The 13,732-nt window shown below is 38.8% G+C and overlaps 1 protein-coding gene across 1 annotated transcript in view; it reads left to right on the top strand.

The window, feature by feature from the left end:
* Positions 1-13,732, top strand: part of PLPP4 (phospholipid phosphatase 4) — a 48,178-nt gene that overhangs the window by 14,720 nt on the left and 19,726 nt on the right. The window contains exons 2-5 of the mRNA XM_059477296.1: positions 837-945; positions 4,749-4,839; positions 8,144-8,207; positions 9,415-9,539. Coding sequence (XP_059333279.1) covers positions 837-945; positions 4,749-4,839; positions 8,144-8,207; positions 9,415-9,539 — 389 coding nt within the window. The remainder of the gene's footprint in view (positions 1-836; positions 946-4,748; positions 4,840-8,143; positions 8,208-9,414; positions 9,540-13,732) is intronic.

The following is a 13,732-nucleotide window of genomic DNA, read 5'->3' as shown; positions in this document are numbered from 1 at the left end:
TTTGATGCCCTTAATTGCAAAATAACATAATTACAGAATGATGAGGTTTTTTAGTGTGTTTGTTTGGGTGGATTGTTTTTGATTTTCTGGGTTTTTTTTTGGTTTTCTGTTCTTTTGGGTTTTTTTGCTTTGTAAGAGGGCTAATAGACACAATAACAAAATGAAAAGTGTTTTGATAGAATGAGACATTTCTAGTAGACTTAGATTCTTCTTAAGCTTGACAGCCCATCCTGTTTTAGGAGTAAGTCTCTTTTGGAGATATTCTCTAAGTTATCTCTTTTTTCTATCAGTGGAAGAAATTTTCTGGGCTGCTTCTTTCTTTTGCTTTGTGATCCTGCAAATGCAACTGTCGTGTTTCAAAGTCTGAATCTTGACATTTGAAAGGCATTTAATATTTTACATTTGTTACATAATTTTTTTAGGAATTATACACAATAATTATAAAAGGCTGGCATACATGGTTGTAAATTGATAATAAATGACTACATGATTTATTTAATCTCACAGTGTTATTTGCACACTTTTACCCCAAAAAAAAGAAAAAGAGAACAATTTATTCTCCACAGTAATGTTTATGGAACTTTTATAAAGTTGTAGACCAACTTCAAAGGTGTAGAATTTTAAAACCCATTTTCTGAAGGGTGTATTTATAAAATTTCTTACTAAAATGCAGTGAGGTGGGATGGCAGTATAGCAGTTTATTAATAGGGATAATTCATGCATGCTATATCATAGTCAAGTTTGGGAGAAATTCTAAATGAGCAGAACTCTTCTGGGGGTTTTTGGTCATCACTTCAAATTGTGAAAAATTTGTATCTTTCATTTTTTTTTTTCAGTTTTACCGAATTTTTGGATCCATTCCAGCGAGTGATCCAGCCAGAGGAGATCTGGCTGTACAAAAATCCCTTGGTGCAATCAGACAACATCCCCACACGGCTCATGTTTGTAAGTACCTAAGGGCATCTGATGGCTGCAAACTGAGTGAATGTTCCTTTGATAAGCAGCAGGAAATATTTCATGAGTAGAGGAAGTTCCTTTAAACCTAAAGTCAATTCTTTTCCAAGCCAGTGTTGTCCAAAATGTAGCAAATGATGGGAAGTCTTTAAAAAGCAGCATTATGAGATGACTGAATCTATAAATGTTGATTTTTCAGTTTAGGATTCAGAGCAGTGGTAGCTGAGAGGGATGTGAGAGAAATCAGTAGAGAAGTTTTTTCAATTAGCTGGTTGTGTGACCTGACAAAACCTTGCCATGCTCTTAGAAGGTTAAGTGCTTAAATTTTGAGATCCAATTTGTTTTAGTCATGTTAAGCACTGAGATACTGGACTCTGAATAATCTTTTTTTTTTTTCCCTAGAGGCAAAACCTTTGTTTTAGCTTCTGCCAACACTAAATATATCACAGAGCTGCCCTGCTGTCACTGCTCCTCTGGCTCTTCCCTGCTCAGCACATGCAGGCTGGATGGCTGAATTTGGTTATCAAACTTCATAATTTTGATAACCTTCACTAGCAATGATTAATAATCATGATAATCTCTATATATGACTGCAGTAAAACACACCAGCTCAGAAATGCTGAAATTATGGCTCTAGTTCAGGCTGTAAAGGTGGTAGTTCAGTCTTTCCAACAGCTGCCTCAAGGTCACCTTTTCCTGAGTCTTCAGTGAACCCAGGGTTTTACTTTTCAAACTTGAACTCAGATTAAATGCAAATCAGCTATATAATTTCTATTCAACTTTTTTAGAAATGCTTAATCCTTCATTTATAATGAAATTTTAATTAAGGAACCGTTTAAAGGCACCTCCTGCATATCAGGCAACCATTTATCCCAACCTTCTAAGGCAGAGGCTGAAGGCCTGATTTTTAAATTTGCCTTTATAAACAAGAAACATTTTGTTTATATTGCATTAAGAAGCAGCTCTATTTTGGACTTTTTAATCTTGGATGGAAGAAAATATATGTTTTTCCTGAAACAGAAGACAGCTGTGCAAAAAACTTAAAAACCAAAAATCAAATAACAAATAAACAAAACAACCCCCAAGCCAAACATTAAATTGTTGTGCTGGGAAAGACTGAGTTTAATGGTGTGGTTTTTGCTCATGCTCAGCATTGCTTTCCTACATGGTTCCTCAGATGTGTTTGTAACAGAATAATTCAAGAACCAAGAGTGAATCATTGCACAGGGTTTTGCTGCAGAGGGGAAATGAGTTTTGAAGCCAGTTGGGATAATCATTAATCCATGCTCTTATTCCCCAGGGGAATAAGGCACTGGGAAGCACAATTCTGGGATATAGTTATAATATATTCCCATAATAATATTCCCATTTAATATGTTCCCATAGCTCCAGATTTTGGCAAAGTTTGTGGTGGTGGAACTTTGAGGCAACTCTGTGTCAGTAACATTTGCATGGTCTGTATTCTCTTTCTGGTTCAGATTTTAAACAATCAACAGCTTCTTAAATTAAGAAATATGGGTAATTTCTATATATTTTTCTTATTTTTTTAATTTAAAAGAAGAAAAATCCTACTCTATCATTGCTCATTATGGAAAGAATTTGTTGCCACCACCGTACTCCAATATTGAAATTATGGCCATGGCTTATCAGAAAGCAATCTGTATGACTTTATGATTTAGTGGATTATTTTATTTGCTATGAGAGACTTGAATTCAATAGAAACGTTGTGAATGCACATCCAAATTAGACAAAGATGATTTCTGCATGGGGAGCAAAATCTGGGAAGAGCTGAGCCTGGCTCTGTGTCTATCAAAGGATATTCCTTGTCTTGCAAAGTGCAGGTAACTGCCAGCTTTCCCTTGGAAAAGTGGGATTGTGTCCCTGTAACTTCAGCATTGCCAGGATGAATAATAAATGACAGAGATTTTGTCCATGTTTCACAAAAGCCTGGCAAGGCAGGAATATTTCACTGCTGGGAAAGGAAACATTGCTGAGATGCATCTGAGGAGAGTATTGCTCATTAGAATGTTGCCAAATCTGTTTTAGATATGAGCCATAGAAAAACTTTTTTGCAAAATAAATAAAAGGAGTCTGTCACAAGCCAAAATTTCTTTGTGTGTGCATTTTGCTGCAGAATAAAGAGCACCTTCCAGCTAATGCTTTTGTGTAAGGAGCAGCAGTACACCATGGACATGAATAGTTCATCTCCCTAAAAAATTCACATGCTTGTAAAATATGAGGAAATCTGCAGTTTTACCAGATTTCTGAAGATGGATGGGGAAGTGGTTTGGAGCAAGCTGCCACTTGAATGCTATTCTTTGTTGATAATTTCTGATGCTCCTGTTTGTTCAAAAGATTTCTGACTCCATTAAACCACCACTATGAGCCTGTCAGCCTTGGCTGTATTTCTGCATGTTCTTCAGTCTGGAATGCTGATATTTTTCATCTTTTTTTTTTCCTGGTGGCAGTCTTTATTTTTAAGAATGAAACTACAAATTCTCGGATTTGCTTCAGTTTTTTTTTTTTTTTTTTTTATTTCACACTGTGTCTGAAAGCAGAAATTAAATTGTTGATGAGGAGAGAGAGAAGTGAATATTTCTGGAGCAGTAATGTGGCATTGGCATCCAAACTTGAATTTCACACATACTTAGGGGGAGATTTTAAATGGAAGTGACTCCTCTTTTTGCACAAATTCTGGTGCCTGCCTTCCTAAATGTAGAAAAGGAGAACAGACTCCAGCCTTTGTTTTAATCTGCATGGTTGACTGAGTTAGTATTTTGGATATGCAGGCAAGGACAATCTGGTGCAAGATGCACAGCCAAAATCACAAACATATTCTACTCTCGTGTTGTTTCCTACTCAGATTGGCTAAAATCATAAAGTGAGGACTGGGATTAATCTGTGGCATAAAAAGAAGATTTTTGCCATAACATATCTGTCTGGTCTGGTTTTTCTGTCACTGAGGCTATTTAAGAGTAAGGCCCAGTTCAACTTCAGTAAAGAAAGCATAATCTTACTTAAGACCTGGCACCCCTTGTGCCATTTACAGCTTAATTTTTGCCTTGTTAAAACAAACAAACAAACAAACCCAAACCTCAACCAGTAATATTAACTTTTTTTAAAGAGAATAAAATGTGTGCACTGAGGCACAGATGCCATTTCAGGTTCCTGGTAGGAGGATTCCTGTCCTTCAGCACTGACAATTACAGGATATTCTGTTTAACCAGTGACTAAACCTGTAGATTCTCAGATGTTGTTTTTCTGAGTTTGAACAAAATAAAGCAGTTTGCTCCACATCTGAACATTTGTAAACAAAAGAATCATAAAGGCACAATCTTCCCAATGCATTCAAGCATGACAGTTGAAAAGAAAACAAAAAGAAAGATAAAGAGAATTTTAAAATTCGAAGAGGTTGGTGCTGCTGTCTGAGTAGGGGTGTACTGAGCCCAGGTGGGTGGGCTGCCTTCCTCAGCAATGCACCCTGAGGAAAAAATGTCCAAAATCTGTATTTTGGAATTTTGTGGACCTTAGGGACTGTTACTTTTTTATTGGAGGAGCTGACATTTCAAATGCATCTCTGGGCAATTACAAATCAATTATAGCTGAGGGCTATATTGGAATATTAATGTGCTCGTCACCCTGGAGTTGCAAAGACAAATCATCCCACTTTGCTTAAGGTCAGGAGTTTGATAAAGATCATTCAGTTTAAATGGAGCTAGCTGCAGCTAATTATTAATCAGTGGGGCAGAGAAGGAATTGATGCTCTCACTCATGGTGTTTGTTATCTCTCACAGGCAATTTCCTTCCTCACGCCGCTCGCAGTCATTTTCGTGGTGAAAATAATCCGTCGAACAGACAAGACCGAAATTAAAGAGGCTTTCTTAGGTAATGTATGTCATTCTTCAAGGTGGAAAAGTGTCTGATGGCTCTCAGAGATTGATTCCAAGTGTAGTTCAAGCCTTGAAGAAAACCTGTCTCCATTACAGCCCATTATAGTAATTTTCAGTGCAGTTCCAGGGCATCTTACAGAAGCCTTTGGGTTTATGTGAGTTTGTAGAGGTACAAATTCTGTGCCTGAATTCCACCATTTAGCCAGCAAGGACTGGAATTTGATCAGCAAAGACAGGTCCATCTGAGAGACTCCTCAGATGTATATTTTTTCTGTCACACCCAATCTATTACTTACCTCTTACTTGCAGCTATTCTAAATCAAGGCTTTGACTGGAAAGTCCTGTGCAGCTCAGCTGCTTAGGGTAGAAAATTACTCCTCTCATTGTTTTCTCTGATCTTCTCCTGCAATTTACTGTTACCCATTGCAAAATCCATGCTCTTGGCTCAGTTTTTCTAATTAGAAGCTGTTGTTTCATCCTTAACTGCCAATGGAATTAGCTGTGCACTTAATCCTGGACTGTGAGCAGTAGTGGCTGTGCTATGGGTTAGGTCTAATTACTGCTGTAGGCAGGAAATTGGAGCAGAGGACAATGAAAAGGGTAAGTTTTAAGTTGTTCCAGCTAATTCTGGCTGTGCCTATCTCTTGAAATCTTACAGTGGTATGTACTTAGATCCTTTATATATATATATATAAATAATTTTCAGAGACCAATATTGATTCAAGCACTTTCACTGCCAAGGGATATCTTGAAGCATAAGAACTGCAAATGTTTTTGTTTGCCTTGTGTTTGAAATATTCATAATTCTGAAATTCTGTTTTACTGGCTAATTTGCACTTTATTTATTGCCCCTTACATGGTAAAATTAGAGCAATACTCAGCCTTGCTTTAACTAGGTAGGATGTAAATGGCACTGTGTAATTGGAAAAAAAATTTTTAGACAAGGCTTAATTTCCATAGATTATTCTTTCTCTAGTTGCTCTCACACAAGTGTGAAATGATCCTAGGTTTGTTTTGACTGCTGCCAGTCATTTGTTGTAAGTTCTGAAATGTCTTACAGTGATGCCTCCCTGACAAGTCCATTCAGTGGAAATAACTCCTCATTCATGAAACACACACAGTCAGTTCTGAGCCTCCCTCCCTGTTGTGTAAGTAGGAAAGGAGCTTAGGCTCAGTTCCTCCATCACTTACTTTCACCTTTTTCTTCTAAGAAGACTTTATTTATTTTTTCCTGCTATTTTTCCTTCTGTTATTCCCTCTATAACATCTAGAAGAAAAGTTCCCGGCTTCCCCAGCATTCCCCTTGCTGCCCAGACTAAGGAAACACCAACCTTGATGTTCTGTTCAGTTTGTGCCATAGTGTGGAACTTCTTGTGGCTTATTTGCCACTTATTTACCAGTTCAGGTGCACTGTACTCTAATAAAATTCAGTGTCTGGTGATGTGAAGGTTCATTAGGGGTGGTGAGCCTCTGGTTTGCTGAGATCTGGCACAGAATGTCCATAAAGAATGATCAGGGAGTCCCCCAAAAGGTGGATTTCTTTAAGCATGATGCATGGAGGGGAGAAAAGGTGAAAAAGAGATGAAAATTCTTTGCCCCTCATATAGCCATTAATAGAGAGAAAGGGATTCAATGCACCTGGAGTAAGGGAGGAGTTAATTTAGGTGTCCTTAAGCCTTCCCCTGGGAGTTCTAAATCTCTCACTGACTGGATTATATGACTTTAGATGGGCAATAGGGATCTTTCTTAAATGAAACAAGAGCAGAACAAATAGATTTATTTTGTTTTATCATTCTACATTCATACTCTCACTTGATGCTTGGCTTGCCAGTGTAAGGAATGTGCAACAGTGAAGGCAGAGCTCAGTCAGGTGTACAAGGAATAATCAAGACAAAACTCAACAAAGCAACTGAATTTTACTGCCTGTTTTCAAAAGCAGATATGTTTTTTAAGAAGGGCAGTGTAGTGCTGTGGCATTGCTGGTCATCTGCATTTGATTTTATGGAAAATTTTCCCATGCAATTTCCATAAAAACTGAGACAAAACAATGGCAGGGGCAAACAGAGCATGGAATTGAGTGGTCAGTGTGAACACAGATGTTGAAAGAAGAGTTTATTTAACAGCATGGGTGTCTCCAGGATTGACTTGTTCTTTCATTTTTCCTGGCATCTATTGTTACATTCTGAGAAAACCCTTATTTTTGCTTTGATGAAGGTCCCACTTTTTTCCTTTTTTTAACTGTAAAAAAATATAACATTATAACACATTTTATGATCTGTAATATCCTCAGGCAAAGGTTTTATGGAGACAGGATGAGTGCTGCTGAAGTGCAGCATCTGGGGCAGCAGCCCAAGGAGAAAATAGCTCAGTGGCTGTCATAATCAAAGCTGTATTACTGTAAATGTTCTGCTGGAAATCAGACATTTGCCTGATAATTTTTTTTCTGATGGGAAATAAAATTCATTGGCTCCTGGTTTGCAACAGGGAGCTACGGTGTGGACTGCAAAATTAAGTAATTTTTAATGTAAAATGTGTGTATGTGCAGGATCCAAGTGCCAGTGAAATCAAGGCAAAGATCTCCACAGGCTTGAGATTAGGTTCTTTGGAAAGTCTGGGGACTTGGCATGCAAGCACAAATAGAAGAGATGATTAATTCTCACCTAGTATGACAGTTCCTTCTTGTTCTCCAATTTTATCAGAAGAAAATTGTTAATCATGGGAGCAAACCTGAGGGAAAACCACTGAAATATTTAATCAAAACATCCAAATCCTTTTGAAAGAGAAATAAAGTCATCCAATTGTAATTTTGGCCAAAGGCAATGCTTTAACATGGAAGTGAAGTGTTTAATTGTATCACACTTACACACACATATATGTACACATATATCTACATGTATGTGTAGATATATCAATATATCTTGTGTATTGGTCTATACAGGGATTCTGCTTGACATAAAGAGCATGAGAGTTTAATCTGGTAAATTACAAAACTCAAAAATTCCAAACCACAGTACTTCATTCTCTAATTTTTTCCCATTTATTGACTTATGCATGTGCAAATGGCATGGTAGGAAAACTGGCTTTGTGTAAGGAAATAAGAACAAACTAAATAATGATTATTACAATGCTCTGAGGTCTCTCCTTAGTCTGGTTAACAATAAAAACAGTAGGTTAAAAAAAAGATCATTCAGTTTTCAGCCCAGTAATGGTTTAAGTCTGTAAATCAAATGCTGTAATGCTGCAGTTTATTGCTTGGTACTTGGGTTATTATTGTTCTCTTTGTTCATTGTGTTTTGTAGCTGTTTCCTTGGCTCTAGCCCTGAATGGTGTCTGCACAAATACTATTAAATTAATAGTGGGAAGGTAAGTCTGTCATGCTCTAAATGATGGGTTTCACTTGAGAGGAATGGAGACAGACTGGCAGCTGCAGCAAGTCCCAATAAATAGAGAGCTGCTGCTCCAGAGCACGTGGAGTCAGAGGGGCCCTGTGGGGCTGTCCTTGGCCTGGACAAGTTGTACAGGTGTTGTACAACTTCATTAGGTGACACCCCACTGTGGCAGGAATCCATGGCCGTGTTCTGCTGCTGGTTTGGCTGGCTGGCAGACCCAGACAAGAGAGGGCTTTGGGAGGAGTGGTGGGAGCTGAAATCAGCTCATTAAATTGGCAGCATGGGAGAGGAGAGCCACAGCATGTGGGAGCTCAGATGCCAGTGCCCCTTGTCTGGTTAAACAGGAATCAGTTCATTTTGTGAGAAGCAGATTCTGTGTCCAGGTGACGTCAGCATCCACAGCAAAACAAACCTGGCAGTTGGGCAGTAAATGGATTCCTTAGTAGAACATTTCTTTAGGGAAGCATTATTTTGAATGAAGGGCTTAGAAAATATGTTTTAGATAATTTTTGTCTCTTTATCAAAATTTTTAATAATTTCAGCTGAAAAATACACATTGACTTGAGTTCATACACTGTAAACACAGTCCTGTGCTGATTTGTTGCTGGGATGTTTTGCAGCATTGAGGAAGCAATATTTGTGTTTGGTTTCTGATGAACCCTCTCTGCTGCAGAGCTGGTGCCCTGACAGTAATGGCACTTGGCACTTTTATTTGATGGGTGCTTTTAAAATAATTAAGAATACACCCACTTCTTTAGACAGGAATAAGCTCATTTATCCTGCACTCCAAGCCAAGTATTTTGCTGTCAGCTTGTCTCTGAATCTGTGATTATTCACTTTTCTTCTCCACATGGTTTATTGGCTCAGGATCAGTATGACACCAGCCTAACCTACAGGACCAGCTCACAGCAGGCTCAGGAGAAGCTGGGAGGTTTGCTCAATGCACTGAGACAGCATCAAGGCTGGTTTGGATTTTGGTGGCTGAGTTTTGGATGTTCTGAGCTGGGTGTTTCAGCAAAACCTGTGAAAATTTGAGTCATTACACTTTGTGCAAAACTGATCACTCTAGGCAAGAGTAGCCTGCATGTGTGTGATAAGCAGTAAATGTAATAATCACTGTGAGGTTTATTTGGTACTACAGCTTTTTTTTGTATTTTTAATATCCATGGTGTTTTTTGTAGACCGCGTCCCGATTTCTTTTACCGCTGCTTTCCAGATGGAGTAATGAACTCTGAAATGCACTGCACAGGTGATCCAGACCTGGTCTCTGAAGGCAGAAAAAGCTTTCCAAGCATCCACTCTTCCTGTAAGTTCACTTGAATACAGTGCCTCTTTTATAAAAAGCTGTCCTTTCTGTGGCTTGGGGTTGCTCTTTTTCTTCTGGATCATGAACCTGATTTTTGTTGGAGGAGTCTGAATTCCTGACTTACAGAAAATCAGAAATTTCCTTCTGGAAATAAAATTGTGAGTCTGTGACTCTTCCTCATCTTGAGAACCTGAGATCATTCAGAGTCACAGCAGGACTGTCAGGAGAGTGAAGGATATTCAAGGTTCCAGAACACTGTGATTCTGAGGGGCATCTGTTCCCCAGTGCAGACCTTTGTCTGTATAGTAAATATTTATTTTGTTATATTCCAATGAAGTAGCACAGTACAGTCACTCTTCTTTTGGCTTTGAGGTGGTCCTCAATCTTGGTCTCATGGTTTGATCAGGTACCCCCAGTTTGTGCTGCATCCTGCCCGTGTTTAGGTGGCTTTTTGAGAGTTAATCTACCTGATTTAATTAGTTTTACTAACTTAGGTGTTTGTAAAGGTTCCTTTTTCTGTCTTGAGAAGATGAGTTCTAGTGTGTTTTATGCCATATCTGATAAAACTTCTTTTTATGTGTAAAATAACCTGATTACTGTAAGCTTCTTTGGGTTTTTTTATTTGGCCAATAATGTTTGTTACTTTCAGCTGTTCTAAGAGCTGCCAATTGAGAACCACTAAGTTGTATCTATGGAATTATTTTGCAAGTGGTAACTTCAAATTGCCTAATTGTACAGAAGTATATATTGCAAACAACTAGGGTGATGAGATGGATGAAATTGTCAGCTGATTTTTCTCCTTTCTTGTTTGAGTCACAGAAATAAATAAGAGAGTATTAGATGTTTGTGGCTGTGTTATAAGCTTTAGTTCCAAGCCAGTGTGGCAGCCACAGGAGGAGTCCTGGGGTTTTCCTCTTACCTGGCATTGGTTGTATAAGCTCTGAGTTATGGTGCTGCAGCTCACACCTAATTTATTGGAGCAGAATCATGTCCCAGAGTATTTAGATCAAAATTATGAGAGCAGCTTTCTCCATCACTGACATAAGATTAGTGTGGCTGAGTTGAGTGCATTTCCCACCACAAAGCCTTTTATTAAAATGTGATAAGAATGAAGAGATATTATATATTCAGTAATTTTTATCACTTGGTAAGTGTATGTTAGAGTTTAGAGGCAATTCTGCAGCTGCTTGAACTACTTAGCTGTTTGAAGCCTGATGTTATAATATCTAAGCCTCTGACAAGCTTTAAAAATCCATACATGTTTTACTCTCATAATGGAGAAGAAAAGCATTTAATTTGACAATCATACAATGCTAACCCTTCTTCTCTGCAGCAAAATTATTTCCATAACCAAAATTGTCAGTTTTATTAAGAACAGTTTATAGTTATGATCACAAGTTTAGTTTCTTGCTATTACTTCATTCCCAGTGGTATAAAGAATGGAAACCAAAAAAAGTGTTATGGGAAGCACACCATTATGCTGCTCTCCTACACCTTGAAGCAGTGAGGATGTTTGGGATATAATAATTCATGTTTGCAAATTGTAATGTAGTTTTCCATTTTCTTAGCTCAAAGAAAACTCTTAGCTTTTCCTGTCTTCTTAACGTGTGGCTACTTATGAACTTTCCTTCCATAATCTCAGTCCAAAATTTTTCCTTGGCACCTTTCTCCCTTCCTTCAGCACAAGATTGTTACGAGGTAAAGTGAAGGAGTTCCACTCTTCAGATTTCTGTCATTCTTCACTGTTTGTTGTGAAATTCATGGAACAGCACCAAAAAGGGTTGTTTGTTTGGGTTTTTTATTTTTTTTTTTTGTTTCTGTTACTGTTTGGGGGATTATTTTTTCTATTTCATGACTACAGAAATGTAAGTGGTGAGGATGAGAGAGGGCCAATGCCATCCTGGCCAGTATCAGAAATGGTATGGCCAGCAGGAACAGAGAGGTCATTCTTCCCCTGTACTCGGCACTGGTGAGGCCTCACTTGGAGTACTGTATCCAGTTCTGGGCCCCTCACTTTAGGAGGGACGTTGAGTTACTTGAGCGTGTCCAGAGGAGAGCAACGAAACTAATAAGGGGCTTGGAACACAAGCCATATGAAGAGCGACTGAGGGAGCTGGGGTTGTTCAGCCTGGAGAAAAGGAGACTAAGGGGTGACCTCATCACTCTCTACAACTTCCTGAAGGGTGGCTGTAGTGAGCTGGGGGTCGGCCTCTTTCTCCGGGCGACAACGGATAGAACAAGAGGACACAGTCTCAAGTTGCGTCAAGCTAGATGTAAGTTAGAAGTAAGAAGGAAATACTTCACAGAAAGAGTGGTCAGAAACTGGAATCATTTACCCAGTGAGGTGGTAGAGGCATCATCCCTTGAAGAATTTAAAAAAAGACTGGATGTGGCACTTGCTGCCATGATCTAGCTGAACAGTTAGAACATCGGCTGGACTAGATGATCTTATAGGTCTCTTCCAGTCTTGAAAATTCTGTGATTCTGTGATTCTGTGACATAAACCATAGTACCTCTCTTGGTATGATGGTTTTAAGTAGCCCACTACAGTTTGGTATTTCCTACTTCACTTGAACCCATAGGGAAAATAAATCACAAGTAAAAGCTGCCAGGCAGCTCATAAAGAGAGGTTAGAAGCTTCAGTCAAGAGCCATTCTCATCTTCAAAACAGTTTTTCTTAAGGCATTTCTAGGATAGGCTGTCAATCACAAGCTTTGTTATACCAGGATCTAAAACTTCATCCATGCAAGACGAGGCCTTGAATGAGAAAATCCGCGGTGCTGTAAATGGGGAGCTGTGAGAGGGTAAAATGCAGGGATGTGTGTCAAGAGTGACAGTCCTGGCACTCCCAGATGGCCTGGCCTGGCCTGACCTTGCTCACTCCATAAAAATGTTGTGAACAGCCTGTTGCCACTCTCAGAGCCAACTTGTGTCCTGAAGGAGAGTTCTCCTTTCTTGGAGCACTGATGATTTCCTTGGCCTCACCTCCTGGGCTAAGGAGAGCATGGCATAAAAGAAGAAAAATGTGTGGAGCAGAGACTGTTTCATAAAGCCAAAGAGTCACTTGCATATTCCACTGGATCAAAGAAATCTCTGGATCTTTTGGATTGTTTGGAGCTCATTTTGCTTCTTTTCCACTGTGCTGCCAATCTTGTGAGAGGAGATGGACCTTTGGCTCCATTTCTGCCTGTGTCCAAGAGCTCAGAGGTGCTCCTGAGTGGCACAAATGTTGCTATTCTGACACCCAAAATATCTCTGAAATATACAATTTTTTATTCCATATTTAGCATTTCCATGGTTTTATAATCCATTGGCAATTTAATGCTAATTTAAAGCCAACACCTGTGATGAAACCATGCAGCCTCTCTGTGCCCATACTTCATCAAAACAGTGATGTTTAAAGATCATAAATGCAGCATTTTTTCCTGCCTGTGTCCTGCCTGTGTGCCTTCTGGAAGAGTTTTCTTGCAGAGAACTTTTGGGCAGCCTGCCCTGGAGAGGCCTCATTGCATCCCCACCTCCCCAGATGTTTTTTCCCCTCATTGCAACAAGATGGAAACAGCAGCAGCAAGCTACAAACAAAAAATGAGCAACCAAATGGATGGACATACAGACAGAATGATTGAGTGTATTGAATGAAACAAAGAGAACAAATGGTGCAGAAATCAGCAGAAAACCTTTTATTGGCAATGATTACCCAGCATGCCAGCTGATGAAAAATGTGATGTATATGGATAAAGAGAACTTAACTGAATGCAACACATGCAAGAGGAAAATTAAGGTGAATGAACACAGAACAATTAATTGGACAAGCCATGTGCAAAACTGGGAGCTGAAAAGATCACTGAATTTGCAGGCATACATTGTACTAATGGGGTGGATAGACGGCTTTTTGTAATTGATTTCTTCCTTTTCATCTAATGCCTGTTGTCATTTTGACATTTGTGTCCGACTGACAAAATCTCTCCACAAACAAAATAGGAACTTACGAGTCCTGGAGTGTTATTTATCTAAAAATCAATTTACAATGCTTGTAAATCCAGGTTTGTATCCAGTGGAGCAATTCCAGGTAGGCTGAATAGGCAGTAATTAAAAATGGAAAAGAAATCAGTAGGGTTCATTTAATGAACAGTTCTTTGTTACTTTGAGTAGCTTTATACATTTGCCAGCTCAAGGAAGATTTCACAATGTGC

This window comes from Ammospiza nelsoni, chromosome 8 (assembly GCF_027579445.1).
Source record: "Ammospiza nelsoni isolate bAmmNel1 chromosome 8, bAmmNel1.pri, whole genome shotgun sequence".
In the NCBI taxonomy this organism is placed as follows: domain Eukaryota; kingdom Metazoa; phylum Chordata; class Aves; order Passeriformes; family Passerellidae; genus Ammospiza; species Ammospiza nelsoni.
This window is presented reverse-complemented; position numbering and strand designations above follow the sequence as displayed.